This window comes from Sinocyclocheilus grahami, unplaced genomic scaffold (genome assembly GCF_001515645.1).
Source record: "Sinocyclocheilus grahami isolate Dianchi unplaced genomic scaffold, SAMN03320097.WGS_v1.1 scaffold134.1, whole genome shotgun sequence".
Lineage (NCBI taxonomy): Eukaryota > Metazoa > Chordata > Actinopteri > Cypriniformes > Cyprinidae > Sinocyclocheilus > Sinocyclocheilus grahami.
The window spans coordinates 956,538-983,687 of record NW_015505313.1 but is presented as its reverse complement, the minus strand read 5'-3'; the positions used below and the strand labels follow the sequence as shown (position 1 = coordinate 983,687).

The 27,150-nt window shown below is 37.1% G+C and overlaps 1 protein-coding gene across 1 annotated transcript in view; it reads right to left on the bottom strand.

The window, feature by feature from the left end:
• Positions 1-7,267: 7,267 nt before the first annotated feature.
• The window catches only part of rps6ka1 (ribosomal protein S6 kinase a, polypeptide 1), a 71,814-nt gene continuing 51,931 nt past the window's right edge, over positions 7,268-27,150 (bottom strand). Inside the window, exons 3-22 of the mRNA XM_016279895.1 lie at positions 20,657-20,713; positions 17,771-17,887; positions 15,673-15,754; positions 14,860-14,940; positions 13,892-13,971; positions 13,706-13,812; positions 13,478-13,515; positions 13,246-13,388; positions 13,071-13,141; positions 12,497-12,585; positions 12,212-12,276; positions 12,024-12,126; positions 11,177-11,307; positions 10,233-10,358; positions 9,782-9,871; positions 9,479-9,637; positions 8,005-8,166; positions 7,677-7,753; positions 7,385-7,564; positions 7,268-7,274 (exon numbers count right to left, since the gene is read on the bottom strand). Coding sequence (XP_016135381.1) covers positions 7,268-7,274; positions 7,385-7,564; positions 7,677-7,753; positions 8,005-8,166; positions 9,479-9,637; positions 9,782-9,871; positions 10,233-10,358; positions 11,177-11,307; positions 12,024-12,126; positions 12,212-12,276; positions 12,497-12,585; positions 13,071-13,141; positions 13,246-13,388; positions 13,478-13,515; positions 13,706-13,812; positions 13,892-13,971; positions 14,860-14,940; positions 15,673-15,754; positions 17,771-17,887; positions 20,657-20,713 — 1,965 coding nt within the window. The remainder of the gene's footprint in view (positions 7,275-7,384; positions 7,565-7,676; positions 7,754-8,004; positions 8,167-9,478; positions 9,638-9,781; positions 9,872-10,232; positions 10,359-11,176; positions 11,308-12,023; positions 12,127-12,211; positions 12,277-12,496; positions 12,586-13,070; positions 13,142-13,245; positions 13,389-13,477; positions 13,516-13,705; positions 13,813-13,891; positions 13,972-14,859; positions 14,941-15,672; positions 15,755-17,770; positions 17,888-20,656; positions 20,714-27,150) is intronic.

The following is a 27,150-nucleotide window of genomic DNA, read 5'->3' as shown; positions in this document are numbered from 1 at the left end:
GTGCAGCAGTAGAGTGGATTGCAAAGTGACCCTGTTAAAAGACATTGATTACAACAATGATTGTAATCACAGCATATCAATTTAATAATTAATGTTACATAAGAGTAAATAGATGCTTAAAAACTTATTAAAGACTTCTGATCAGAATCTGATAATACAGAGCAAAGTTAATACAACATTTTAGTACTTATGCTATAATTACTTGTGCTCATTAAATGTCATTATTAATATTATAATTTGTATTATTAATAATAATATAATTTAAAAGGTATACATTATATATAATGATATATTACGATGCAGCAATTCAATGTTTTTCCCAATACGATGCAGTGAGTAGAGCAACTGTCTGCTTACACAATGAGGCAAGATGCCAGGTGCAGGCTACATTCTCAGTGGTGATGTACGGTCCTGCTGGCTTACCCTGCAGTACAGCATACATTTATCTGCCAAAGGAAAGGTTATTCTGCTCACTAAAGACATACAAGGATAGCCAGCATCACATCATCTTTCTCTCTCTACCTAGCACAGAATCTTCCAGAATTAACCGGTTCAAGCCAAGAATAGCAGTCTCCTGTGTTTTGTTGAAGTCCCCAAACGCACTCCTCTCAAACAAGGCTGAGCCAGAGCCATTTGCTCTAAGAGAGAGAGAGGGGAAACGCAGAAGAGACAGGAAGTTTCCATGAGAGCAGTTGCACCAAATAACCAACCAAAAAGATTATGTGACACACTTAATAGCCTGTTTCTACTCAGTATCAAATGAGTGATATTGGTTGTGCCTGAAACCTGAAAAAAGCAGCGTTTGCAGATAGCATACGGAGGTAGGAAGGCATTAGATGTTAGCATAACATCCTTTCTGTCTAACATGCCTTCATCTGGTTCATTTTGAAGGTTTTTGATCCCGTGTTGCCTGTGATTTTCCATTATTCTCTGCGTGTGGTTCAAGACTGAAAATGGTATCTGATGGAGTAGTTAAAAATCTATGAATGTACATTCGTAACGTATGATTTTCTGGCAAGAATTAAGCATTTGTAGTCATTAAATATTTGTTAGGTTATCTCTCACAATAATTATTTCTAGATCATTACACATGACAGTATGACGCTTTAGAAGCCGTCTGAAAGCCTGTGAGGTCATTAACTGACATGGACTTACATTTGCATACGTATTTCAACGACATATTTGAAGGCAATTTAAGTCGTGTACACTCAAACTAACCAGCAGTCTCAAGAATCTCAAAATGTCCTCCGCCTGTCATTCATGAGCTGTAGTTTTGGATCTGTTTATGTCAAATACATTCTGAAGGAAATGAAAGTCAGGTCCAGGTTGCTAAGCGACAGGAGGATGAGAGAGGCCCCAGATGGTACGTTGACGGAGAGAGATAAATCGCTACTTCTCTTCTCCATCCACACATGCTCAGTGGGCACCCCAGATGTAATCAAGAGGACCAAAGTGCATGTGCGCACCTCCCCGCAAGCCCCCAGTATATGTACGCAAATCGTACAATCACAATCCCATACAATTCATCTGTCGTTCACACCATGGATGATAACTATAGCGAGAACTATAACTATAAAGTTAACACTAATCAGCACTACAACTATAACAATACCGAATATCGTTGGAATCACTTTCAGAACCAATTTTTCCAGCTGATGAATGATAAAATCTTTGATAACCAATCAGAATCCACCTGACATTAAAGAGTTGAGCATTCAGAGTGGCAGACTACATAACTGCATTGCATGCTTATAACAACCAGAACATTATCATCCATTGGTGTCGACGCTAATATAGTTATAGTTAACGTTTTTGGTGTGAAAGGCCTAAGAAAGCAGTTTCGGCAGAAGAAAGCTTTTCGTTTTGGACCAATCACAGGAAACCTGAGTGACTACTTCTGGAAGATTAGCACCCTGCTGTCTCCTGACGTTCACACCTTTCACACACACAAAGCAACCCCAGGTACATGAAGTGTAACATATGCACAGAGCTCTAATCATCAGCAAAGTTCACACGCATTACAGAAAATGCCCAGTGTCTTGGGTTGTTCAAGCAGCAAATATGAGGCCTGCGCCATTTCAGTGGGCTCAAATGAAGCACCATCTAAGATCTCAGTTAACAATATATACAAACAAAGCAAAGGTTTCAGCATTTCCTGACTAAAAGCGAGTAGAAAATGAGCCTCGGACATCCTTGGATGATGCTGTGACGTGTGACAGCGGATGTTTGGCTATTTGAGTTTAACAGGCCAAGGGAGGCACGTTCTCAGCCCCAGCATGGATGAGAAGATAATGGTGGGCCTGTGCCGTTTGAACCGCAATCCCTTTTTCAGCCGCTGTCCGTTTTCCGCCACATATAGTTCGCCCTGCTGGGCGGCAGAGGTGATGCGGCCTACCAGCTCCCCATGTTCCACCGCCTCCTGTTCAGAGCGCACAAACACCTCCCTTAGCTCCTCCAGTCGTCTCTCCATCTCCCTGATGACACGCTGGCGCTCTTCCACCTCCAGGAGACGTCGACGAGCTGCTTCGAACTCCATACTGGAGCTGGGGGTGACCAGCTTGGATGAGGGTGCCGTGGCAGCTGCAGAGGGCGGCTCGGAGCCCGCCTGTCCAGCAGGGACTCTCCGAAAGTCTCCCATGGAGATGGACCTCCGCTGAGAAGAGGAGGGAAGGAGGATGTTGGAAGAGGAAGCAGAAGGACGGACATTCATTGTAGAAGGAACAGAAGATTCCTGCTCTGCATCGCTGTCAGAGTTCTCATCCTCGTATTGGTGCTTCTTCATGTTTGCGCACGGCTGCTGCATTTGCTTTCTGTCGGGGTGCGAAGCGCTAGTACTATTCTGTTTGTGCTGCCTTTTCCGTAGAGGGAGAGAGAGCTCAAGCACCGTTTTGCTGCCTGTGAGACGCTCCATTCATTAATGAGACAGCAGCCACCAGCGCTGTTGGCTCACACTGGAGGAGACTCGTCACACTCTATTGGACAAAAGGACGCTGACTTTGCTGCAGCTGATTGGATGCTTGCCGTCTGTTTTCCTGCCCACTCAGCATCCCCACTCTTTCTCTCTTTCTCACTCTCTGCTGTCCTCACAGTTATCTACGTCAGCTCACGCAATCAAAAAAAAAAAAAAAAAAGCCAAAATATGGTTCTTTTTCACCATCCCTGCTTGATCATACCCTGTTCCCTCCCACTGTGTGTTGCCCATAGCAACACGGCTTTATATCAGATTTTGTAGGAATGGAGAATTGACCGCCCACCCCACACACACTCGTACACATTTTCCTCTCTTGTTCTCTTTGAAGTTATTCTATCTTTCTGCATCCCTCTCACTTTTTTTTCCTCCCCCGCTGAGGTCATAAATAGCCAGAGATGTAAGATAATTTGCAAATCCAACATTCCACGCTGTTGCCAAGCAACAGATCTTGGCATTCATAAAACATAAGTTTTATGTATATTATTGTTTTCAAATAATACATAACAATAAATGTGCTATTTGTTAGGGAATTATTTCGTGTTCAAACTAAAGCTAAAAAAACACCAGCAAAACATGCAGGTGAAATATTTTTCAATGAAGCAATATGGAATCAAAATTATGTAATATGGTACCGTCAAACTGTAATATTTTTACTGTCAAATTCCACCCTCTGATTTTAGACCAATAATTAATTTCTATAATTTCTTTAATTGTTCTACAATTGTTTATATATAATTAATAATTTCTAAATTCAAGTGGCAGATGGAATATAATGAATGCTACAGCATTCATGTAAAATACATATACATATACACACCAAAGTAAATTTTTGCTTATCAATACCACAACATTTTTGTTTTTATTTGGCGTACTATTTATACGCACTTTCATGAAATCGGGTTGGTTTTGTGGTGTTTTCTGTTTGAAAATAATACTTTTTTAAAAAGCTGATGACTATCAGACACAATCGACGGGAATGAGCTGCTTGTAAATTGAAAATGTGTTTACTCAGAGATATGGTTTACTGACATTTTTGTCTTGCACAGTTTCATCCCTAAATAGTTTACAGCATTCATTTAAGAAAAATAGACAATTTGCTGAAGCTAATTAATAAATATAAAATGTATATATTAATTTGTAAATATATATACACAAATAAAGCAATTTGGAATCAAATTATGTGATACAGTATACCATCAAATTGTAATTGTTGAAAATGTTATCGTGAAACGTACAAAACGAACGGTAATGGTTCACGGTATAACTGTACATCATGTCCATACCATTATACTGTGTAACCGTAATATTTTTTGGAGATGGTTATTGTGAAAACATCCTAACTTTGCAACCCTTCAAGGTATGATGATCTTAAATAAATGCAATGCAACCAGACTGATAATCTCACCTGTGCATGCGCATCTTCTTTCCTACTCGACACACACACCCACTGTGCCACTGTGTGTGTGTGTGAGTGAGACACATGCAGTGGAAAATATGAGACATGAGGCTGAATAAAGCTTCATTAAACATTATTTGTAACCTGCCGGCCATCCAACAATCACAGTGAGCCTTGTGACTTCTAAGAAGAAACAACATCTCAGAACTTGTATTACCTAATGGAAATGTATTGGCTCTCATGTAATCACCAAATTTGTGCCTTCACCACAGAAAGAAGGTAATAAAACATTTTTTTTTAATGAGAACTACGTTATGTGCATTCTACCAGTAGCCTAAGCAGCAAAATAACTTGAGGGATACACAAAAAAACTTTATTACAATGGTAAATTTAATTTACTAATGGAAAAAAATCTTTAAATTAGAGAGAGTTAGTACCATCAACTTAAACATCAAATTATGTTATTTATTTATAGGGTATTGTTACAATACAATACAATATGGGAATACTTAAAAATGAAATAATTTTGAGACATGTTACAAGCCAAACATGTATACTACTTTTATTTTCTGTTTTAAATATTTTTCTTTTTGAAAATTTAATGTAAATAAAACCATGTCATTGGACTTCTCACAAAATGTTGTGATAAAGGAATTTTTAGAAGACATGTCCTTCTATCCCTAAGCCACTGCTGTCACTGATAGAACGTAGTTTCTCAGATCTCCCAAAAGCAAATAAAAGATTATCTACAAAGCACAAAAATAATTTAAATCATAATAATGCCCAATTACATTTCTTTATTTTGACGTCAAAGATGCCTAATGCTATAGTAACCTGTACCTGACTATATCATGCATCACTGAAGCACGGCCATAAAATGGAATGGAGCTGATGTGTGTGGACTCTATGAAAAACTCCATTTCCCCAGACTCCCCTCAACCTGACACCACATCATTATAACCAAGCTTAATGTGAAACCAGCCCCTATCATTACAGTGATGCTGGGAAGAGACTGCCGCGGAAGTTTGGTCAAATCTCAAAAACACTATAGATAATGGGAAAATCCAACATCTCCGGCTCAATACTGCTTCAAAACCACTGTAAATGAATAATTCAAATATTTCAAGGACATTGTGCATTTGAACTCCACTTTAATATTTTGCATACTCTCATTTCAAAGACAAGAGAAAATCACTTAAAGATATTAGTGTTATCTGAACAGGCAATAAAAAACCGTACCAGCCTGGAGAAGATATAACAGCTGCGAAGCAGCAATAGAGATGTGATGAGCCCCATTTTTGTGGTTTGGCCAGTGAAAATAAGCTGGGACAGTACAAAGTGAGAATCACTCAGCCATGCTTTAAATAACTTTTTAAAAGCCCCATCCATCTGAGATTAGAGCAGTTATTGGGAGGGGGAGGGAAGGGGGCTCTCAATGTTGGATTAATGATGGATTTATTTCAGGCATTCCATCAGTAATGTTCAGAGAGGTGCTGCAGATGTTACTTTAGTGATTACATACAATGAGAGGACAAAGTGAGAGAGAGACAGCATGAAATTGTATTAAAGATGATGCTAACGGTAGGTCTGGAAAGAATAAGCTTGTCTTGTTTTAAGACATTTGTTTAAAACCGAAATGATTGAAGTGAAAATAAATATTTAATAAATTTTTGCAAGTAAATCATATAAAAAATTATACAATTTACACTACTAGTCAAAAGTTTTTGAACAGTAAGATTTTTAATGTTTTTAAAGCATTCTCTTTTGCTCACCTAGCCTCATTTATTTGATCCAAAGTACAGCAAAAACTGTAAATATTTTTTACTATTTAAAACAACTGTTTTCTATTTGAATATATTTTAAAATGTAATTTATTTCTGTGATTTCAAAGCTGAATTTTTAGCATCATTACTCCAGTCACATGATCCTTCAGAAATCCTTCTGATTTGCTGCTCAAAAAACATTTATTATTATTATTATTGAAAACAGCAGAGTATAATTTTTTCAGGTTTCTTTGATGAATAGAAAGCTCAGAAGAAACCTGTATTGAAAAAAAATATACTGACTCCAAGCTTTTGAATGGTATATGGTGTATAATGTTACAAAATATTTTTATTTCAGATAACTGCTGATCTTTGGATCTTTCTATTCATCAAAGAATCCTGAAAAATATGTACTCAACTGTTTTAAATATTGATAATAATAATAATAATAAAAAAAATTTCAAGAGCAATGCAGCATATTAGAATGATTTCTTTAGGGTCATGTGACACTGGAGTAATGATCCTGACAGTTTAGCTTTGATCACAGGAATAAATTACATTTGAAAATATATTTAAATAGAAAGCAGTTCTTTTAAATAGTAAAAAATTCACAATATTTGCTGTATTTTGGATCAAATAAATGCAGGCTTGTCGAGCAGAAGATAATTCTTTAAAAAACATTAAAAATCTTACTGTTCAAAAATGTTTGACTGGTAGTGTATATAATAATAGTAATAACAATAGTTAACAGGGTTGCATATTTTTACCTAAATAAACCTGTCACTCAGAAGGAGCATGTGTGTTTAAGAGACAGGGGCAGCTTTCTAGGAGGAACAGGCAAAACAGATGGAGAGGAGAGAAATATGTTTGAGAGAGCGAGAAAGTGAGGACAGGATTAAAAACAGACAGATGAACAGACGAGATACTGTATATACAAGAGCTTTGTCATTCATTCATTATGGATTTAGACTCTCAAATAATCCCACCACATCATGGCCTAAATTCTGATGTACAAAGCTCTCATTTTGTCTGACTTTTAGTATATTAATCCAATGAGCAGATTAAAAATATAATATGCCCCAAGACTGCCAAATACATTGAGGTGGAGACCTCGGCTCACGTGGGCCAAATTATGATTCAGTGACTGAAAAAGAAAAGAAAGATTGAGCAAGAGATACAGGAAAAGTCATACTTTTTTCTTTTCTTTTAATAGAAAGGCATCAAGTTGAAGGTTCTTCAATTCAGCCCCTTTACTGTAAAAGCAAAGGGAAAGCAGTTTGAATGGCTGTGTGGATGGGGGTGGGGTCATGGCCTACTTTGGCAGCATCAGACACCGCGTCCCAGTTGCCTCCCGTCAGAGTAAAGCGCCCGCTCCCTATCCGACTCAGAATCTCTTCTGGAGTGTCTTCTGGTCCGTTGGCAAATGGTGTAAAACTGGGACAATTTAAAAACCAAAGGAAAAATGAGTGGGTGTGTTTTCAGATTTTATTTGTGGAAACTGCATGTGCAATGTTTAATGCGAGTGAATGTGTGTGCGCGTTCTTACCCAGCAAGCATAGTGTATAGTAATACTCCAAGACTCCAAATGTCACAGCCCTCATCATAGCCCTGTCTTTTCAGTACCTGCAACACAAAATGATAACTTTCAGCACAGTTATTGAGAATAATACTCGAAACTGCACCACACAGACATCACGTTGACGCCAGAAAATTTAAAGTTGAATAGTACAAACTGTCTTTTGCTACAAATAACAACACACAAAGTCCCAGCAAATGTGTTTTTCCACTATCACTGTAGTTCAAAACATTGGGTATTTAATATGTTTATTGGTCTACACAGAATTCCTCAGTCTGCTGTGAGAAAAAACACTCACCTCGGGTGCTACAAAGTTGGCAGTATAGCAGGGCGTCATGAGGAGGCCATTGTCTGCCCGGAGCTGCTTGGCAAAACCGAAATCACAGATGCGCAGAGATTCTGGATTTCCAGACTCATCAACATACAGAATATTACTTGGCTTCAGGTCCCTGTGCACAACCTTGTAGAAAAAAAAAAAACACACACAAGGGATTTTAAAATCATTTAAATTTTCCTGCATAATTCAGAGACAGCTACAAATCTACCTGCCATCTTTAGGTGTAAAAAGCTTGTATATGTGCCAACTTGTAACTGTACCATTAATAGTGCAGAAGTTATGAAAAATAATTTCAAGTTGAGTGTTAAAATTCCCCCCATAATAGGCAATTGTACCACTTGAATAATACAATTTATTAAAGGGGTCGTATGATGCGATTTAAATTTTTCCTTTCTCTTCAGTGTTGCAGTGTGACAAGCTCTTGGTGCTTACGAGCTCAACGAATGCTTCGTTTATAATGGGTTTTCATGTTTTTGAATCATCGCTCCAGCCTGACAGGGCATCATCACAATATGGTGAGGGGCGTAACATTTCCGTCACACGCTTGAGGTATTCAACCAATCACAATGCACTGGATAGCTGGCCAATCACAGCACACCTTGCGTTTTCAGACCGATGAGCTTTGTAAACATCGATGCAAGGCGGGCCATAGTAGAGAAACAATAATGTACAGTATGTGGAAAATAATGTGTTTTTTTAACCTTAAACCGCATAAACACATTTCATTACACCAAATACACAAAATAATGTTATTTTTAGCAGCATCATATGACCCCTTTAAATAAGATGATACCCTACGTAATAATATTATTGTTTTAATATTACTTAATTGTTTATATGGCACTAATTATTTTGGGAATGTGTTTAAATCAAAGGTCTATAATTCTAATAATATTGTGATAAAATATATGTAGTGTTACAATTGCCCTCAATCCCTATTTACTATTATACTGGGGTAAGATTTCAAAGAAGAGTGGTTTAATTTAATTGATTTGAGTTATTTTTTCCCCATTCTTCAAGTGTTACAATTGCCCCTAATTCCAGTTTACCATTATATCTGGGTAATATTTCAAGGAAGAGTGGTTTAATTGAATTGATTTGAGCCCATTTTTCATTTTTCAAGCACTGCTATAATATGTGCTATAAAAGGCTACAGGATTATATTAGGCCTCAGAAGCATATCTATTGTGGTTCTTCTGGGAAAGATGTCAACATAAAAACTATTTAATCACAATAACTGTTGCAAACAGAGGAGAGGGAACAGAGGGGAGTAGAACAGAAGAGGGCCTAGGGAAGAGCTCTGGGAACACCCTTAGAGAGGAGGGGGAAAGAAAGGCTCTGTCACAAGCTGTGAATCATAACATATTTTGTGCCAGCAGCAGGTTTTTATCTACAAGACAAATGTAATTGTGTTTGTCCATGCATGTTTTCTCACCCCTTGACAGTGCAAGTATTCCACAGTCTTTGTGATAGTGTGCAGCACAGCACTAGCCTCTCTTTCTGAGAAAAACTTCAGCTTGAGGATTCTGTCCAGCAGTTCACCTCCTCGCATCAGCTCAGTGACCAGGTACACCTGCTTCCCATTATCATACACCTGCACCACAAGTTTATTTTTTTTTATTAAATATGGAGTGGTAGCATTTTTAGTTCCCTGTATTGTGTGCATTTATTAAATTTCAATAATGTAGATAATTTCTGCAGATCAGTTCATTGTGAAATGATATGCTGTTGTACTTACATCTTTGAGAGTGATGATGTTAGGGTGCTGGCCGTATCTCAGCAGGATCTCAATCTCTTCTGATGGGTCGGTGCTTGTTTTATCAATTACCTATCAGAATTATACAATAAATCATGTACAGTATTAGTTACTTAAAGACCACATGTATCTAAAACTCTTTTAGTGAACAGCCTTTTTGTTGATAATGTTCAGTTAAGAGCATTTAACAGCAAATATATATTTTTCTTAACTATAGATATTAACTATTAACTATAAATTCTTAACTAGAGTTAGCCTATTTTCTAAAAAGAAAAAAAAGGAACCAAATCGACTGTAAAATGAGGTTTCATCAAAAACAGAGTCACATATGCTTAGGTAACCTAACCAATAATGCTGATGCCAAAGAAAGAAAAGATAATTCAAAGCCATGTCAGTACAACATTTAGAGAGGTTAACGGTGTGAGGCTCTAACCTTCACTGCATACTCTGTGTTGGTTGCTTTGTGTATGCAGCGTTTGCAGACAGAGAAAGAGCCCATGCCGATGTCCTCCTTCAGTATGTAACCGTCACTGAACAAGATGTTCTTACCGTGAAGCTGCTGCTTGGAGACAGATACACAAGAGATAGAGTATTAGGACAGCCACACACCCACACACACACACACACACACACACACACACACACACACACAGGTACCAATAGTAAAATCTAATAATTATAATTACAATGTACAAACTGATTACATTCTTTAAAACAAGGCACAAACACTACATACTATTATTACAATTTGAACTCAACACAGCGAATGCTGGATAGTACAGAATGATGATATCACTAATACTGAGTAAAGCAATTTACTTTGCGCAGAACTAAATTTTCACTAATAGCATCCTTCATTAACATTTAACCACTGTATCATCATCTACATTAAAGCGCATTACACTCACTCGAACATAAATCAAAGTGAAAAGGTAGAAATACTGCTATCTGGTGGTCAGCCATTTCAAGCTCACTTAATCATAAATCGCAGGATGACTAAAGTATGTTCAGGGTTCAAAACAAGTTATAGTCTAACCTCAAGCAATTTAATGGTTTCATAAGTGAACACCACTTAAACAGTCCTTGCCGGTGTTAAGGTCAGATATCCTTATTACTTTCATCATTGCATAAAAATTATAGAATTGATCAACTTTAAACAGCCATTACAAGAAAAACTAGACACTGTAACTAGGCACAAAAAAACCTAATTATGTTCTGTGCTAATTAACAACATTCCCCTGCTTAACTTAAGTTTAACCTGAGCCACGTAATACTGTTGTACACTGTCATAAAAGCTGACAAGGAATGTCACATTAACCACAGCTAAATACAAAGAGTTATTTTCAGATGTATTTTGACATATAATAGATCATTAACCTGTACCACCGGGTGTGGAGGGGGCTGAGAGGGCTCTTCTTTGCCCTCCTCTTCTAGCATCGCTGTGGCAACAAAGCTGAAGCCCCGGAAGAGCTGATGAGCCCCTGCGCTGGGGGGAACACCTGGGGAATCTGAGAAAGGCCAAGAAGCAGAAAAACCATGAAGTGAAGCCCACACTCATATCCCACATTACCCATGCTGATGACATTTGAAAGCTTGTAGATCAAGATGAAACTATAGCCATCTGTTGTATGGCTACCCTATTCATGAAGAGACCACAGAAACTATGAAAGAGAGAGAGTTTACCCCAAAATGTATATTGTGATAATGTCATTCAATTCTTGTTTTTTTTTCTTTTGTGTGACATAGAAGGAGATGCTGAGCAGAATTTTCATGCTGCTCTTTTCCATGAAATGAAATTGAATGGAGACCATCATTAGATGTAACAAATATTGCAAGACTTTAGTGAATAATTAAAATTTGGTCTGCCCCTCAATCAGAGATATCCTACAGTTTCAGAAGACTTGATTTAGCGTCTGGTGCTGTAATTATAATTTTTATCCTTTTTGGAGTTTGACAGCCTCTGGTCTCCATCCACATTTATTATATGTATAAGAGCAACTTTCTGATAGCATTCTGCTAAACAACTCCTTTTGTTTTTAACAGAACAAAGGCAATCGTTTAGGTTTCAAACAATGTGAGGGTGGGTAAATTACAGAATCTCTATTTTTACATGAACTATCTTTTTAAATTCTCCAGTAGTTTGTTCTTGCCATGGTCCAAAAAAAATCTAACTGACCACAAGAACTAATGAGACTAGTTACAGATCATATAAACGATCCCTCACCTTTAGGGGTACGAGAAGTGAACTCTGAGTCAAAGTAAAAGGTGTCATCAGGTCTGGCCACAGCTGGCTTGAATGGAGGATTTATTTCTCGTCTAAAGAGTTTCTGAAAATAAATATAAAATATTGTTTCGCACCGAAGCCTTTAATAGAAATATTCCAATAGATCTGAAGGAATCTGAAGAACTTACATTCCAATCAATCGTCATGAAGAATGAATGGCGTTTGATTTCCTCAGCTCCGTCTGGTCCAGATCCTGGTAACAGTTAGTGTATGAAAAAAAAAAACACTTAATTTGAAAATACAGCACATTAAATGGAATTCTCCTGTCAACTACTTTTATCTAATGTGCCAAATACAATTTTAATATAATAAAATTGACTTAACTGGAAAAGGAAGCTTATAGCATGATTACATTTTAAAACGATACATTTTAAAAAAGTGTACATAAAACAATCTGATTGTGTATTCATTACCCAGTCTGTTGGTGGGGTTCCTCTTGAACAGAGCTCTCAGTAAGCTTTGAGCCTCAGCACTCAGGAACTGAGGCATCCCTAACCTGGCTCTGAAGAGAAAACCAAACAATAATCCTGACTCAAAAACTGATCAATGTTCACAACATATATGCTACTGTACAAAATTTTCAGGAAGATTGTTTGGTGTTTTTGAAGAGAAATTCCAATAGAACATCATTTATTTGAAATTGAATTATCAATACATTATAAATGACTTACTGTCATTTTTGATCAATTTAATTTCTCCTTGCTGAATAAAAGTATTAATTTAGTGTAGGCAAAGGCAATATTAACACATAATAGAGATCAATTGTTGTTTAACAGCTTATATTGTTTTTCTTCCAACAGCTTGCTAGTAACAAATTAGGCAAACCAATGAAATGGAAAATGATGCACTGAAGACTATTTCCTAGGACAAAAAAATTGGCCCAATTGTAACGTAAAACATATTTATCCTAAATGCTTCATTTAAAAACAAATTTGAGAATATTATTTAAAGACTCTATAAAAAGAACAAAATTAAATGGATCCTCACTTCAGGATGAGACTCATCGTTTCTTTTCTGTCTTTTCCCTGGAATGGCAGTGAACCTGTAAGCATCTCAAACTGTAAACAGAAACAGAAAACAACTATTAAAGCAAATAAAATTAGACAAAATATAATAGACAGCAAAGCAGGTTTTCTCCACTTCTGCATGAATCCGTTCATACCATTAGTACCCCAAATGACCACCAGTCAGCGCTGTGCATGTGTCCCTGCCGGTTAACCACCTCTGGAGCCATGTACTCCACTGTCCCACAGAAGGAGTAAGCCTTCTTCTCAAGGTCGATAGCCTCCTTACACAGTCCAAAATCTGAGAGAAAAAACAAAACCAATTACACCAATTAACATTATGACTAAAGTATGTCTAAATCCTTTGGTAAACCAGTGTTTTTATTGTACCTGTGAGTTTGATATGTCCCTCTTCGTCCAGGAGGATACTAGAAAATAGAACACAGAAAATGTATTTGTTAAGTGAGTCGCGTTAAAATACAAATCTAAAGAATATCACTCGTACGTGACAGTAAGTAGCAGGATTCATGGTGTGTACATGTGTTTACAATGTCAAGCATCTCCTCAGTGAGTTTATGTTTTGTGTGTCTGCATATATATATATATATATATATATACTTCTCAGGTTTGAGATCTCTGTAGATGATGCCGAGGCCGTGCAGGTGATCTAGACCCAGTGCCAGTTCAGCCAGATAAAACTTCACATCTTCTTCTGTGAACATCACCTGCACACCAAAGAGATGGTGTGAATACAATGTAGACAAAGAATAGGATATTGCGCTCATTGATATGAGTATTATATACCTCTTTTGACAGCCTGGTGAATAGATCCCCTCCTCTGAGGAAGTCCAGAATCAGATAGAGCTTACCCTCAGTCTGAAAAGCTGAACACACACACCCACAAAGATGTGCGCTTGAAGTTAATCTGATCTGTTAGTCACTAATGATAAGCTCCTACAGCTTCCTCTATAATTTAAGGCCTCCGTCAAGCAGGTAAAATGCAAGATTACGATGTTCAATTACTCAAATTAATGTAATGACCCTGCAAACATGGACTCTGAACTGTAAACAAATCTTTTTACTCTTTACATTAATTTTAGGACCAGAATCATTCAGGAACACTGAATTGAAGTCATTTAATAATTCCTTCTTAATAAAATCACATGCAGCACAGCAATTCAATAAAAGTGCCTTTTGTGACATTTAAAGAGATCGTCATAATTTACTAACCATCATGTCACTGAAGCATCAAAAAGGATGCAAATGCCAAAAGACCAAATTTTAAGTTATTAATTCATTATCTTCCCATCTAGGAGCTGTTAACTATTGCAAACAAATTGAGTCAGTGAGTTGAATCTGATCATTGAATCAATGAATCAACTTATTCACTGAAATGATCCAACTCAATCTGACTTCACTACTTCATTGTCAATAAATGGATGTCAAGATTTTTATTGAATAACAACTTAAATTTTTCATGTTCATCAAACTAAGCTATTGTGTGACTTCTGAAGTCTTGGAATAGGCTGCTTTTATTATACTTTAATGGTGCTTCTGCAGTCAACATTCATTGAAATTACATTATAAATACAAAGCAGTACCAGTACAGTCCTTAGAATCTCTCCTTTTGTGTACCATGGAATTTGGAATCGCATGACAATGAAAAAATTATGACGTAATTTAAATTTTTGCATAAACTGTTCCTTTAAGGAAGGGGAAATGGCATGAGCACATATTATTGGTAATGTATCATAGACATCACACTCACTCACCATAATGGAGTTTAACCACAAACGGATGGTTGACGTCTGCCAGGATGTCTCTCTCCATTTTAGTTCTCACACGATCCCTCACTGTGATGAGAACAATTTCACATGGGTTTTGAGGAAATATCTGGCCACAGCTAACAAAGTCAACTTGAGCATGAAAATGTTTTTTCTGCAAGCGACCGAGGTAGCAGCAGATTCAACTTAGCGGAAGTCTGAAGCAGAAGTTCATCAGATAGCATATGTTTGTAGGAAGTGTTGTTATCAGCTCTCATTAGATCTGTGAAGGCTCTCTTTTTAGGAACGGAGAGAAAGGAGGAGGAGAGAAGAAGAGATAGCTACTGAGATTTCAGTGAACTGACACCTGAACCTAAAACCTCAGGTTTGTAAACATGGTGGGATTTTCTGTCACTGGGGTGCACAGTAAAAAAAACAGGAAGTAAGTGTACCCGCAGAGGAGTTACCGTTAATCTGTGACCTCGCTGACACTGAAACAAATTCAGATTCAGAGTTGAAAGAATATGCCAAAAAATTACAAAATATTGTGTATGGTGACACTGCAAATCCCATCTGATACTGTAGGTCTGACAATAGTATATGAAAATCTGGTAAATTCAAATGGTAAATTCATGATTGGTGTAATCCTCAGGGTTGGTATCTGTGGTTACACAAAGACCTGGGAGTGACACAAGAGTAAAGAAAGAAAAACAGGCCAGGAGGAACAACGTTAAATGAAAGCAGCTGTTGTTGCAGCGCTGTATATGTTAGCAAAGGAAGCTTGTGTGGTTTGTGGTGTGTGTGTTTACACTGATGCTGTACCTTTGAGTGTTGCCTTTCTCAGGACCTTCATAGCGTAGAGCTGATTACTGTCAGGAGGGGTTACCTTTCGTACCAAAAACACCTGTGCACACACACACACACACACACAAAAAACATGCTTTCACAGTTATTAAACTGTTGTGCTGAACGTTCACTGAAAGTAATTCAGGTTAAATCTGTTTTTAAAGTGATAGTTCACCCAAAAATGAAAATACTGTCATTAATTACTCACCCTCATATCGTTCTAAACCCGCAAGACCTTCGGTCATCTTCAGAACACAAATTAGGATATTTTTGATGAAATCCGAGAGTTTTCTGACTCTGCATAGACAGCAATGCAACTGACACTTTCAAGGCCCAGAAAGGTAGTAAGGACATTGTTAAAATAGTCTATGTCTATACATCAGTGGTTCAACCGTAATTTTATGAAGCTACGAGAATACTTTTTGTGCAAAGAAAACAAAAATAACGACTTTATTCAACAATTACTTATCTTCCTTGTCAGTCTCCATTGCACGTTCATGAGAGTACCACGACTTTATGCGTGTGGTGCTGCTGATGCAGGAGCCGCTGTTCTGAATTTTTTTGCCCAGCCTTACTTATTTGAACCAGAATATACAGAAAATTAACTAAGAGAGATGGATGTTCTATGTCAGAACACTGGCTTATGCGTCAGCAGCACCACTCGCATAAAGTCGTGGTACAATGCACATTGAAGACTGGTACAGAAGAGAACAAATTGTTTTGTTAGAAGAAGTTTATTTTAGTTTTATTTGTGCATAAAAAGTATTCTCGTAGCTTTATATAATTAAGGTTGAACCACTGATGTCACATGGACTATTTTAACAATGTTCTTACTACCTTTCTGGGCCTTCTACCTCTTGGGTCAGTTGCGTTACTGTATACGCAGGGTCAGAAAGCTCTCGGATTTCATCAAAAGTATCTTGATTTGTGTTCTGAAGATTAATGAAGGTCTTATGGGTTTGGACAACACGAGGGTGAGTGATTACTGACAATTTTCCTTTTTGGGTGAACTATCCCTTTAAAGGCACTGGGATATTTACTGCTATTAAAAGAATGTAAAAACCCATACAAATTTATATATTTTTAATTCACAATAAAGGAATCATTTTTATGTTTTATGTTAATTTTTAAATAAATAATTTTGATTTTATGAGATAAACTTCCATCAGGTATTGAACTGAATCAATTCAGTCAAGAGAACTTGTCTGAATTGTAATCCAAAGACATTCATTGCCGGTGAGTGTAAATATTCACAATGAACAAGTTATTACTAAATGTTGTCACACTTAATTAGCAAAAAGGTCCTCAAATGTCTTGCCATTGATATTAAGTAGAGAATGGAATATCTTTCCAAGCAAATTAGAACAATTGGGAAAATGAGGTGTTCCAATTTTATTTTTATTTTTAAATACCATTAAAACATTTTGGATCAGTAAGATTGTTTAACGTTTTGAAACAAGTTCCTTATGCTCACCAGTGCTGAATTTAGCAACATATTATGAAATATTAGTAAATATTATTACAATTTAATATAACAGTTTTATTTGTAGTCTTCATTGTCACTTTAATTCATCTTTGCTGAATAAAAATATAAATTTCTTCTTCTTTTTGTTTTTTATCTTACTGACCCCAAACCTTCAATCAGTAGTGAATATAAATCAATTGTGCATATAAATCAATTAAAATTGAAAAAATTTCAACAAAAATTAAGATAAACATTTGATTGGTTTGATTGGAAACATTGATTCTACATCCCGAAATTCAAATTTGATATTGGCTGCTACATTAATTTAAAATCATCAAATTAAATGGAAGCTAAAGGAATTTTCTATTTAATTCCGAATGATGATACGGGCAAGGGATGTGCTGGTGGATTGCAGACTCCCAATTCATTCACATTTGCTCTGGTCCAGAGCAGTAAATCCCTCTGAACATCATCACAAAATCACCATTAATTAGCTTTTGCTTAACAGTTCTTACAGCATCTTATATAAGCTAAATACAAAGAACACACATCAAAGTCAACAAGACATCTATGCATTTATAAAGTTTGTGCATATGAGACTCTCTTTACCTTTCCAAAGGAGCCCTGCCCCAGCACTTTGAGCAGCTCGAACTGTGAGGGGTCTGCTTTCTCCGCCCCCTCCTTAACAACATGTGTGATGTTGATCTCCTTGATGTCACCATCTTCCTACAACACAAGAGACAGAGACGGATATCAACCACAGCTTGTGTCAGGGAATTTGGCATAAAACATATACAGAGCAGACAGCCGACTGGTCAGGAAGACGAGCTTGATTATTAAAGCTCAAAGCTGGCTTAAGTGGCCATAATCTCCGACGCTGGAGGTCAATGAACGATAAGCCATTTTCTTTAGATAGATAAAGTTTATTTAAAAAATACATATATAGCTATATTATAATTATATGAGGGATTCTGTTCCTAAATTGAACCTGCAACTTCTGTGTAATCATCCAAAACCATTAAGGCTCCACCACCACCACTTGTTATTCGATAGTTATTTTGCAAGTTTCAGCCGCAAGGGTGCAGTTGAGATGAGTGAGGAGAAGTTCTTGAGAAGCTCAAGAATGCGATTTAAAGCCACATAGAAAAACACTTGAAACCTATCAGATCAGAGAGTGTAATGACTAGCAGTTTATCCTTTATTAAAGCTGATAGAAAGCATGTAGGCTCTGCTGAAAGTGCTATGTGTCACATTTCCCCTGTGACTAGAGAGAAAGACAGAAGGGGTAAACATGTTTAGGAGGAAATGGTTAATGGTCGAAATCAAAATTAAACTGAATTCTGAGAACATGGTACAATAAAAGCACAAACACATCTCACTAACAAGCACCATCATATCAAACCCAGTTAGACTAATATCAGATCTGCTTAGACAACCTACAATTCTGACTAACTGACCACCAAAATTATCACAGGGATGGAAACATTACCAATACGTCAATAAATAAATCATTTAAAGGGATAGTTCAACCTAAAATTAGAATTCTGTCATCATTTACTCCTCCTGAAGTTGTTCCAAACTTTTATGGCTTTATTCTGTTGAACGCAAAAGATATTTGAAGAAATATTTTTTTTCATACAATGGAAGACAATGGTCATCGAAACTTAGTTCCCAACATATTTCAAAACAACTTATACTCTACAGAAGAAGTCACACAGTTTTGAATGACGTGGGTGAGTGTGTGTGTGTGTGTATATATATATATATATGTATGTGTCTATATATATATATATATATCAGAATACAATCAGCAAAAAAATGAAGTCTACAGCAAATGCTAGGTGGATGTTAGAAATTCAGTTTATGTTTACCAACATTTCTGCGCATTAATCAACTAAGCCCTGAAATCAGATTAATTAATTGATTTCTTTAAAAAAAGTTACAAATTATGATGACACATTGTTAATCTCATTACTTTGTAATATCAATTATTTACTTCATAAGCCTCTCAGTTTTATCAAAGTCTGAAATGCATTTATTTTTGGGTGGCAATTTGCTGCAGTTTTAATGCCGAACACAAGTCAGCTAAAGTTCAGAAAAGGAGGATTTCAGCATTTGACAGGTTTTAGGGTGTTGCTAACACTTGTATCATAAAAAGAGAAACAAACAGCGTCACAGAGCTCTGAAGCACATATCATAGCTGTTCTCCTGCAGATGTACCACATGAAAGATGCATTTGATGTCTTGTTTTAAGGACGACAAAATTCAAGCGGCAAACATCTGACAAAATCAAACTAAATCTAAGTTTTGACTTGTAAAATGACAATTAATTAAAGAAAAGTTTGTTTACATATACAACCAGTGCCCTATTCAACAAATGTAGCATATAGTCTCAAAATACAACCATCCTAGTAACAAACAATATACTACAACTCCTCTACAAAGCAATGCCACTATACTGTGTGTGTGTGTGTGTGTGTGTGCGTGTTTGTGTGCACTGACCGTCCACGTCGTATGTTCATCGGTTAAAGCTGCACTAGACTGAGCCGAGGTTGTGGTGCTGTTAGTCTCCTCTCTGGACTGAGTGGCATTCGCTAAAGCCTTACTGTGCTGCCTCTTGAACAGGTAGAGACTCAATAACTGGCTGACTTTAAACTTCCTCTTCTCTTTCTCCATCTCTTCATCCCTCCTCTAGCCAGGGCATTCCACTGTTACCCCCATCCGCCTGCTGTCGGGGCAGCCATGGACAACAAAACTCATCCCAGAGAAGGAGTGAGCAGAGTCTGGCAGTGTGTGTGGAGTCAGGGTGTGTGCTCTGCCCTACTTGACAACTACATTGAGGCACGCAGGAAGAGGAAGGAAGAGACCGAGACCTGAAAACAGAACTGGTGAGAGAAAAAAAACACTGCGAGAGAGAGAGAAAGAGAGAGAGAGAGAGAGAGAGAGAGAGGAAGGGAGGATGTGACATAGTAATGTGTGACAGATGGGCTAATAAAGATATATAGAAGAAAGAAAAAAATAATTATTTTATTATATATTAAGAGGATTTTTTTATTAACATTACTGACAAGAAAGAAAGAAAGAAAGAAAGAAAAAGAAAAATATACAGATCCAGAAAAAGAAAGACCAAGAAGAAACATTGCTGCCTAAGATGTAGCTCAATGTCTGTTTCTCTCGGGTGCACACTTAAATGCTCATTCTGTCCCATAATGCCTTGCTGATTTCCCCTCTCACTCTCAACAGAGCTAAAAATACGGTGGTGCTTTAAAACATACAGGTCTTCCTCTGACCCTGACCAGTCAAGCCTGATACTACAAGTGGACGTCATAATCAAAGAAACAACAAACACTAAGGAAAGTTATTAAAGGTCAGTTTTAGGCATGTCCCAGTGCTCCTCTTCCTCTACTGTAAATCCTGTTAGAACCCAAGCTGACAGACAGTGTGACAGAGCTCAAAGAGGAAAGCAGGTGGGAGCAGAAAGCTCAGAAATCTTACCTTCACATTGACATCAGCAAACTCTTTCTCTATCCAGGTGATCTGTGACTTGTACTGCTAATGTGGGGTTGGGGAGGAAGAAGCGAACAAAGAGAGAATCAAACTAAGAACAAAATGAATGTTTTCTTTACACTTTCACTCCTGTGCACTGATGAAGCACCTAAGAATTCAAGAAATTTCAAGTCAATTCTAAAGTCAATAAAAGCTTTGGGTGAGAAACACAAGACTGAAATGTATAATGCTATTTAATGATAATCTTCCTCTTCAGTGGGTAGAACATTCACTTTGGTCTGAACCGAGGACTTAAAATGTTACAATTCAATTGGACCAAGACCACATTGTTCAGACAATCTCAGATCGATTGTTTTAGTGCAGATCGGGGCATGATTGCTTTGCTCACATATTCCTACACAAACCAAGCTAAGGGAGAAAACATGCCTCTGGTTCTGAAATAATAAATGCTCCAAATGAGCACGGTGTGAAAACACATTAAGCCAGTGAGTTGAACTTGAGAACCAGATCAGTCAGATTCGCAAACTGGATTGTGAAATGGGTTTATTTAAAAGATTCCAATACATTTACATTTAGTCATTTAGAAGATGCTTTTATCCAAAGCGACTTACAAATGAGAACAATAAGGAGAAAGATTCATTTACAATTAAACTTCACATCCAGATTAAATTTCGGACCATTGCTTCAGAAGACTTTTAATATAGCGAGTCGTATGGACCTTGTTGCACTATAAAACAGTGACCGGCACAATCTTGATGGTAAATAAATGATAGCATTTTCATTTTTCATGTGAACTATCCATTTAATTGCTGTAGTAAAGAACTTAATGTAGTTGTTCAGTGTTGAAACAAAAACACTGTATCAGTCGAAACTTCCTGTCACAGCTGAGGTTGAGAGAAGCTTCTCTAATATTCCTTCTGCAGTCACTCTTGCATTCACCGATGACCTTTAACACTCAACACTGTGTAACTCTATATAAAACTACTTTCACTCTGCTTCAAAATGACCAATACCACAACACAAATGCCAAGAGGGAGAACATATGGACAAACAGCACTTCCGTTGTCATTATTTTGTAATGAGCACATCTATCTCTGTAAGCTCTCCATTACGTACAGTTGAACTAAAATGACTCATGTTTCTTAACAGATATAAAAACTGAAAGAGAAAACATACAGGATTTAACACCAAATATATGTTTTGCAATGCTGAACAACCCACAAAGCTATAGGCTGCAGCTTTCTGCATCGTAAACCAGACGTTTCCGGTTTCAGAAATGTTCAAACAAGTTCGGTCACACAGAAAAGTCACAGTGAAACAGCTTACAAATGAGGGACGTGCCCACAAAAAACTTGTTGAAAAAACCTCTAGTAGAATTTTAAACAAGAAAAACATTTAGCGCAAATCAACACAAGTCACAACATAATGGATAACTCCCCATCTGGACCTCTCGTTCCTAACCACATCAGAATAGAGCGTGTTTCCTGTAGCTCTCATCTCTCATCCTAAACAAACCCCTCTACCCCTCTTCTCTCGATTCCCTCGGGTAAAGGACAAGTACACTTGCCTGTTGCATGCGTGGCTTGGTGCGGAAGATATGCCTAAACATCTCCACCCTGACCCATGTCACTGAGAACAGAGGCTTCAGCGAGGGCTGTCCGTCACAGGGCTCTCTGTCTCTGTCTCTCTCTCTCTCACACACACACACACACACACACACACACACACAGACCTCTTGAGTCATTAGAAATGGGGAAATGTCAAAAAATGCAAGGGACAGATGGGCGCTGTGTATTTATGTGAGGGGCCTGGGTAGGAAATGGCGAAACTTTAGATAAAAACCACATGTCAACCTGAGTCACTCAATTCTTTTCTTGGTATTGACACAGACGTGTTTCCACACTTCGATGGCTTTAGCTGCGGAAGAACAAGCTCAAGCAAATAGGTGTCATTTACCATGCGGATATGCGCCCACCAATTTTTGCTCACCACTTGCGCAATCTACAAGCATCTCCAGTTGTTGAGGGGTTTTAATGTAATTTCATTTAGAGTTATAAGAAGCTAATGTTTTAATGGTGCTGTTGTCAGTGGTGGAAAGTAAAAGCGATGACCTCATATTCCCAGCAAAAAATGTTATGCACCAATTAGTGATATTTAGTATTTATTAGCTTATCTATTTGGGTTCTTGTATTTGAGTTAGCAAAGCACGCCACTGCCAACACTAAAATCCTAGGTTTGACTTCCTAGGAATGCGCTGTAATTCAGTATGCATAAAAAAAATATCCCAAGTGAAGAATCTTAGAACTACTGGTGGCATATTTAGCAATAAAGTTAATCAAATAAAATTTGAATTGGTCAGGAAAAATAACTGTTCAATGAAATCGCACAGGTTCAATTTTGTTACCTTAGTTTATGCATTTTGGTATCAAACTATAGTAACAACGATCAACACTTTTATACAGCATTTAAAATCTGGGTTAAAATTCCTTTCTGCAAATGCCAATACATCTTTAGCATTTTAGAAATGATAAGAATTACCATTATTGACTGTTACTTAAAGCTGCAGTCCGTAACTTTTGGCCCTCTAGCAGTTAATAAACCGAACTGCATGCGTCTTGTGGAAGAACATTGTAGCCGGAGCTACTTCTCTCTGTTTATGTCTATGGCCAATCACGCAGGTACTGGGCTACTCCGCAGCGGTACCTACCCGAACCAGTCTAAATAGTCCGAATATAAACCCGTATTATAGGTGAACCATAGTGATTCAGGACAAGCCAAAAACATGGTTTGGAAAATGGATTCATGGTGTACTCGCTTATATACATTTTCAACACAAAAAAAGTTACGGACTGCAGCTTTAACAACGAACAACATAGTATATTAATAGTAAATATTAATAATAAATTAATATAAAGCTACAATACCGTTTAAAAATTTGGGGTTGTAATATTTTGTTTATGTTTTTGAATTCTGTCTCTTATGCTCATTAAGGCTGCATTTATTTTTTTCAATACAGTACAAACAGTAACATTGTGAAATATATTACAAAAAAAAAAACGCTTTTCATTTTAATATACTTTAAAATGGAATTTATTCCTGTGATGTCAAAGCAGAATTTTCAGCCACCTTCAGTACCATACAATCCTTTAAAAATCATTCTAATATGCTGATGATTTGGCACTCAAGAAACATACCCTGTATCACAGTTGAAAAGAGCTGCTTAATATTTTTGCAGAAACTGATGCTTTTTCAGGATTCTTTGATGAATAGAAAATAAAATAAAAAAATAGTATTTTTAATAGAAATCTTTTGTAGCATTAGAACCGCATTTACTATTAATCATTTTAATGTGTCTTTGCTATATAAAAGTATTAATTTCCCAAACTTTTATGACAGTGTAGATTATGTAAAAATGTTGCATAATAGTTTATGATGCAGTAATTCATTACAATGATTTGAAACTTACTGTAAAAATTTTAATAAAAACAAGAACTTTTTAAAATATGTCTAATTAATCTAATTAATATGTATGACCCTTTACCAGCACACTGAACGCTTTGTGACTTCCCAAGGACATCTACACCTTCCCCACTCACCCGCCAGTTAAAAAAACAAAATGATGCCCATGGTCAAGCTGTCCCCACAGCTTCAGCCCAACAACACACCCTGACACCTTCACTACTCTGCCTCCAAAACCATCTGAATGCAAGTTGCAACAGTCACAGCTCTGCGTGTGTTGCTAAGCAGCGAGCGCTGCGGAGTCTCGTCGCGTCTCTTTGTGTGGCCACCTGTTGCACTGGATTTACAGAACTGCTCATTCCGAACAAAGACATGCGTGCAGCTGCTGTGTGAGCGGAAGCGATGGGCATCGGTCACGCCAATCAGCTGGCAAAGGGGCTCGAAGAGGCTTAAGAATTAATTGACAAACATGAAGTGGGGAAAACCGGTTTGAGTCTCTTTGATCAGTGAAAGGTGTTTATGAATATGTATGCCACCCTCATTAACTGAGCGAATAAACATGAGATTCTAATGAGTAGAGAATAGTTTGGTTGGGCTGGTGGTAAGTGGCTGAGCACTTCATAGTTTAAGGGTGTTTTCACACTTGGTCCTTTTCAGGGGTCTGAGTGCAGTTCGCGTGATTTTTGGCCCATATGTGAACACTCCAAACGATCTCAGACCCCTCAGAAGCGAACCGAACCGAGACCATCTCGGGAGGTGGTCTGAGTACAGTTCGCTTTCGGCTAAAGGTACGGTTCGCTAAAAACGTGCATTGTGAACAAATCGGCCCGAGCTCACTTGATTTTTCCATTTGCAAATTCCGATGTAGTTTGGTCATCAGATGTTTCCGTACAAATCAGCTGTTCGTGGATGCTTCTTCTGGCAGATCTCTACAAATTGTTCGCTCACAATGTACACTCGTTTATTTTAAAGGGGTCATATGATGCGATTTCAATTTTTCCTTTCTCTTTGGAGTGTTACAAGCTCTTGGTGCATAAAGAAGATCTGTAAAGTTGCAAAGACTAAAGTCTCAAATCCAAAGAGATATTCTTTATAAAAGTTAAGAGTCAACCACGCCTACCTAAAACGGCTCGTTCTAACACGCCCCCACATATCTACATCACTATGTGGGAAGATTTGCATAATGCCGCCCAAATGTTCACGCGAAGAAAGAAGGCGTAACTTTTATTCTCGCTGTAGTATAGTTGTTGCCGCCATGTCGTGAAGACGCTGTGTTTCGTTGTGAAAGTGAAACTACTTTGTTTGGCCTTCCAAAAGAGGACGATATCTGCTTCATCATGCAGATGACAAAGACAGTATAAGTCATTATAATCCATAATTATGTCCCCACTGGATGCAACGAATGCCTCGTTTATAATGGGTTTTCATGTTTTTGAATCATCGCTCCGGCCTGACAGGGCATCATCACAATATGGTGAGAGGCGTACCAATTCCGTCACACGCTTGAGGTATTCGGCCAATCAAAACGCACTTGATAGCTGGCCAATCACAGCACACCTCGCTTTTCAGACCGATGAGCTTTGAAAAAATCGACGCGTTTCAAAAAGGCGGGGCATAGAGGAGAAACAATGTACAGTATGTGGACAATAATGTGTTTTTTTTACTTTAAACCGCAGAATAATTGGAATGCACAATGACATTTTTTTTTTTAATTGTTAAAAATGGAGTTATCCGCTTTTTCAAATGAACTCTTCATATACTTTTACATTCAACAGCAGAAGGAAACTCATACAGGTTTAGAACAACAACAGATTTATTGGGTGAGCTTTTCCTCTAAAGCAGCCTAATTTAGCTGTTACTTAATCAAAATAACCCAACTGCAGTTTGATTGAGAATAATTGGAATGCACAATGAAAAAACATAATTTTTGAAAATTGTTACAAATGGAGTTATCTGCTTTTGCAAATGAACTCTTCATATACTTTTACATTCAACAGCAGAAGGAAACTCATACAGGTTTAGAACAACAAGAGACCTTTACTTTTTGGGGGAGCTATTCCTCTAAAGCAGCCTAATTTATCTGCTGTTAAAATTTATGTCAATAATGTTAATCAAACATTAGAAAGAAAATCACTCACTGTCCTTGACACTTTTGTAAAATAAATAAGAATGAATGTATATTGAATTTATACAATGAAGACTATTCAGTTTATTTGTACAATTATTTTATACAATATAATTTCTTATTCAGTGCTTTAAGTGTTTCAAGTAGGTCTATTTTTTGTAATTTGTGTCTGTTTACTTGTCTAAGTATAAGCTTGTTTTTACTTAGGCTAGTATTTTATTTTATTTTCCAGAGCGGAAGTAAATGTTCAGATTTTGATTAAAGATTACCAAGACAAACAATTTTTTTCAGTGGATTAATTTGCATGGATTAATTGTTTACGTCAAGACTAGCAATGTGCGCTAGTAAAGTAAATAAAGTCCATTTTGATTTCATGCGGACTTTAAATAGGATTTTTATCCTATCAAAATTAGGAGTATAATTTTGATAGGATAAAAATATATATTATATTTGTAATAGGGGGCCCTGCAGTAAGTCATAGCCCCTGGGCCCTGTAAGGTCTTAATATGGCCCTAACTGTACCTGAAAAATTTAAAGCAGTTTATTATATTTTCTTTATTTTATTTGTCCAATTTATTTTTCTAATTTTAATGTCAGCATGCCTTTTCTTCTGGTCCTTAAAAAGTCATACATTTAACTATCAAATTTAAGGCCATAAAAAGTACAATGGGGACTGAAAGACAATTGCCATATAGCTTAATGTGATGATTAAAATTAAAAAGGCTATGATTTAATTGGATAAATATGAGCGCCGCACGTTTCAAAGTCTATCTTTATGCAGTTCTGAAAGCGCACCTGCTGGCAGAGAATGAATTTGCTTCTTTTCTTTTTTTAACAGCTCTTCTGCTGGTTTAAAATAATAATTGATATTAAACCAGCCATTAAACCATTAATATAA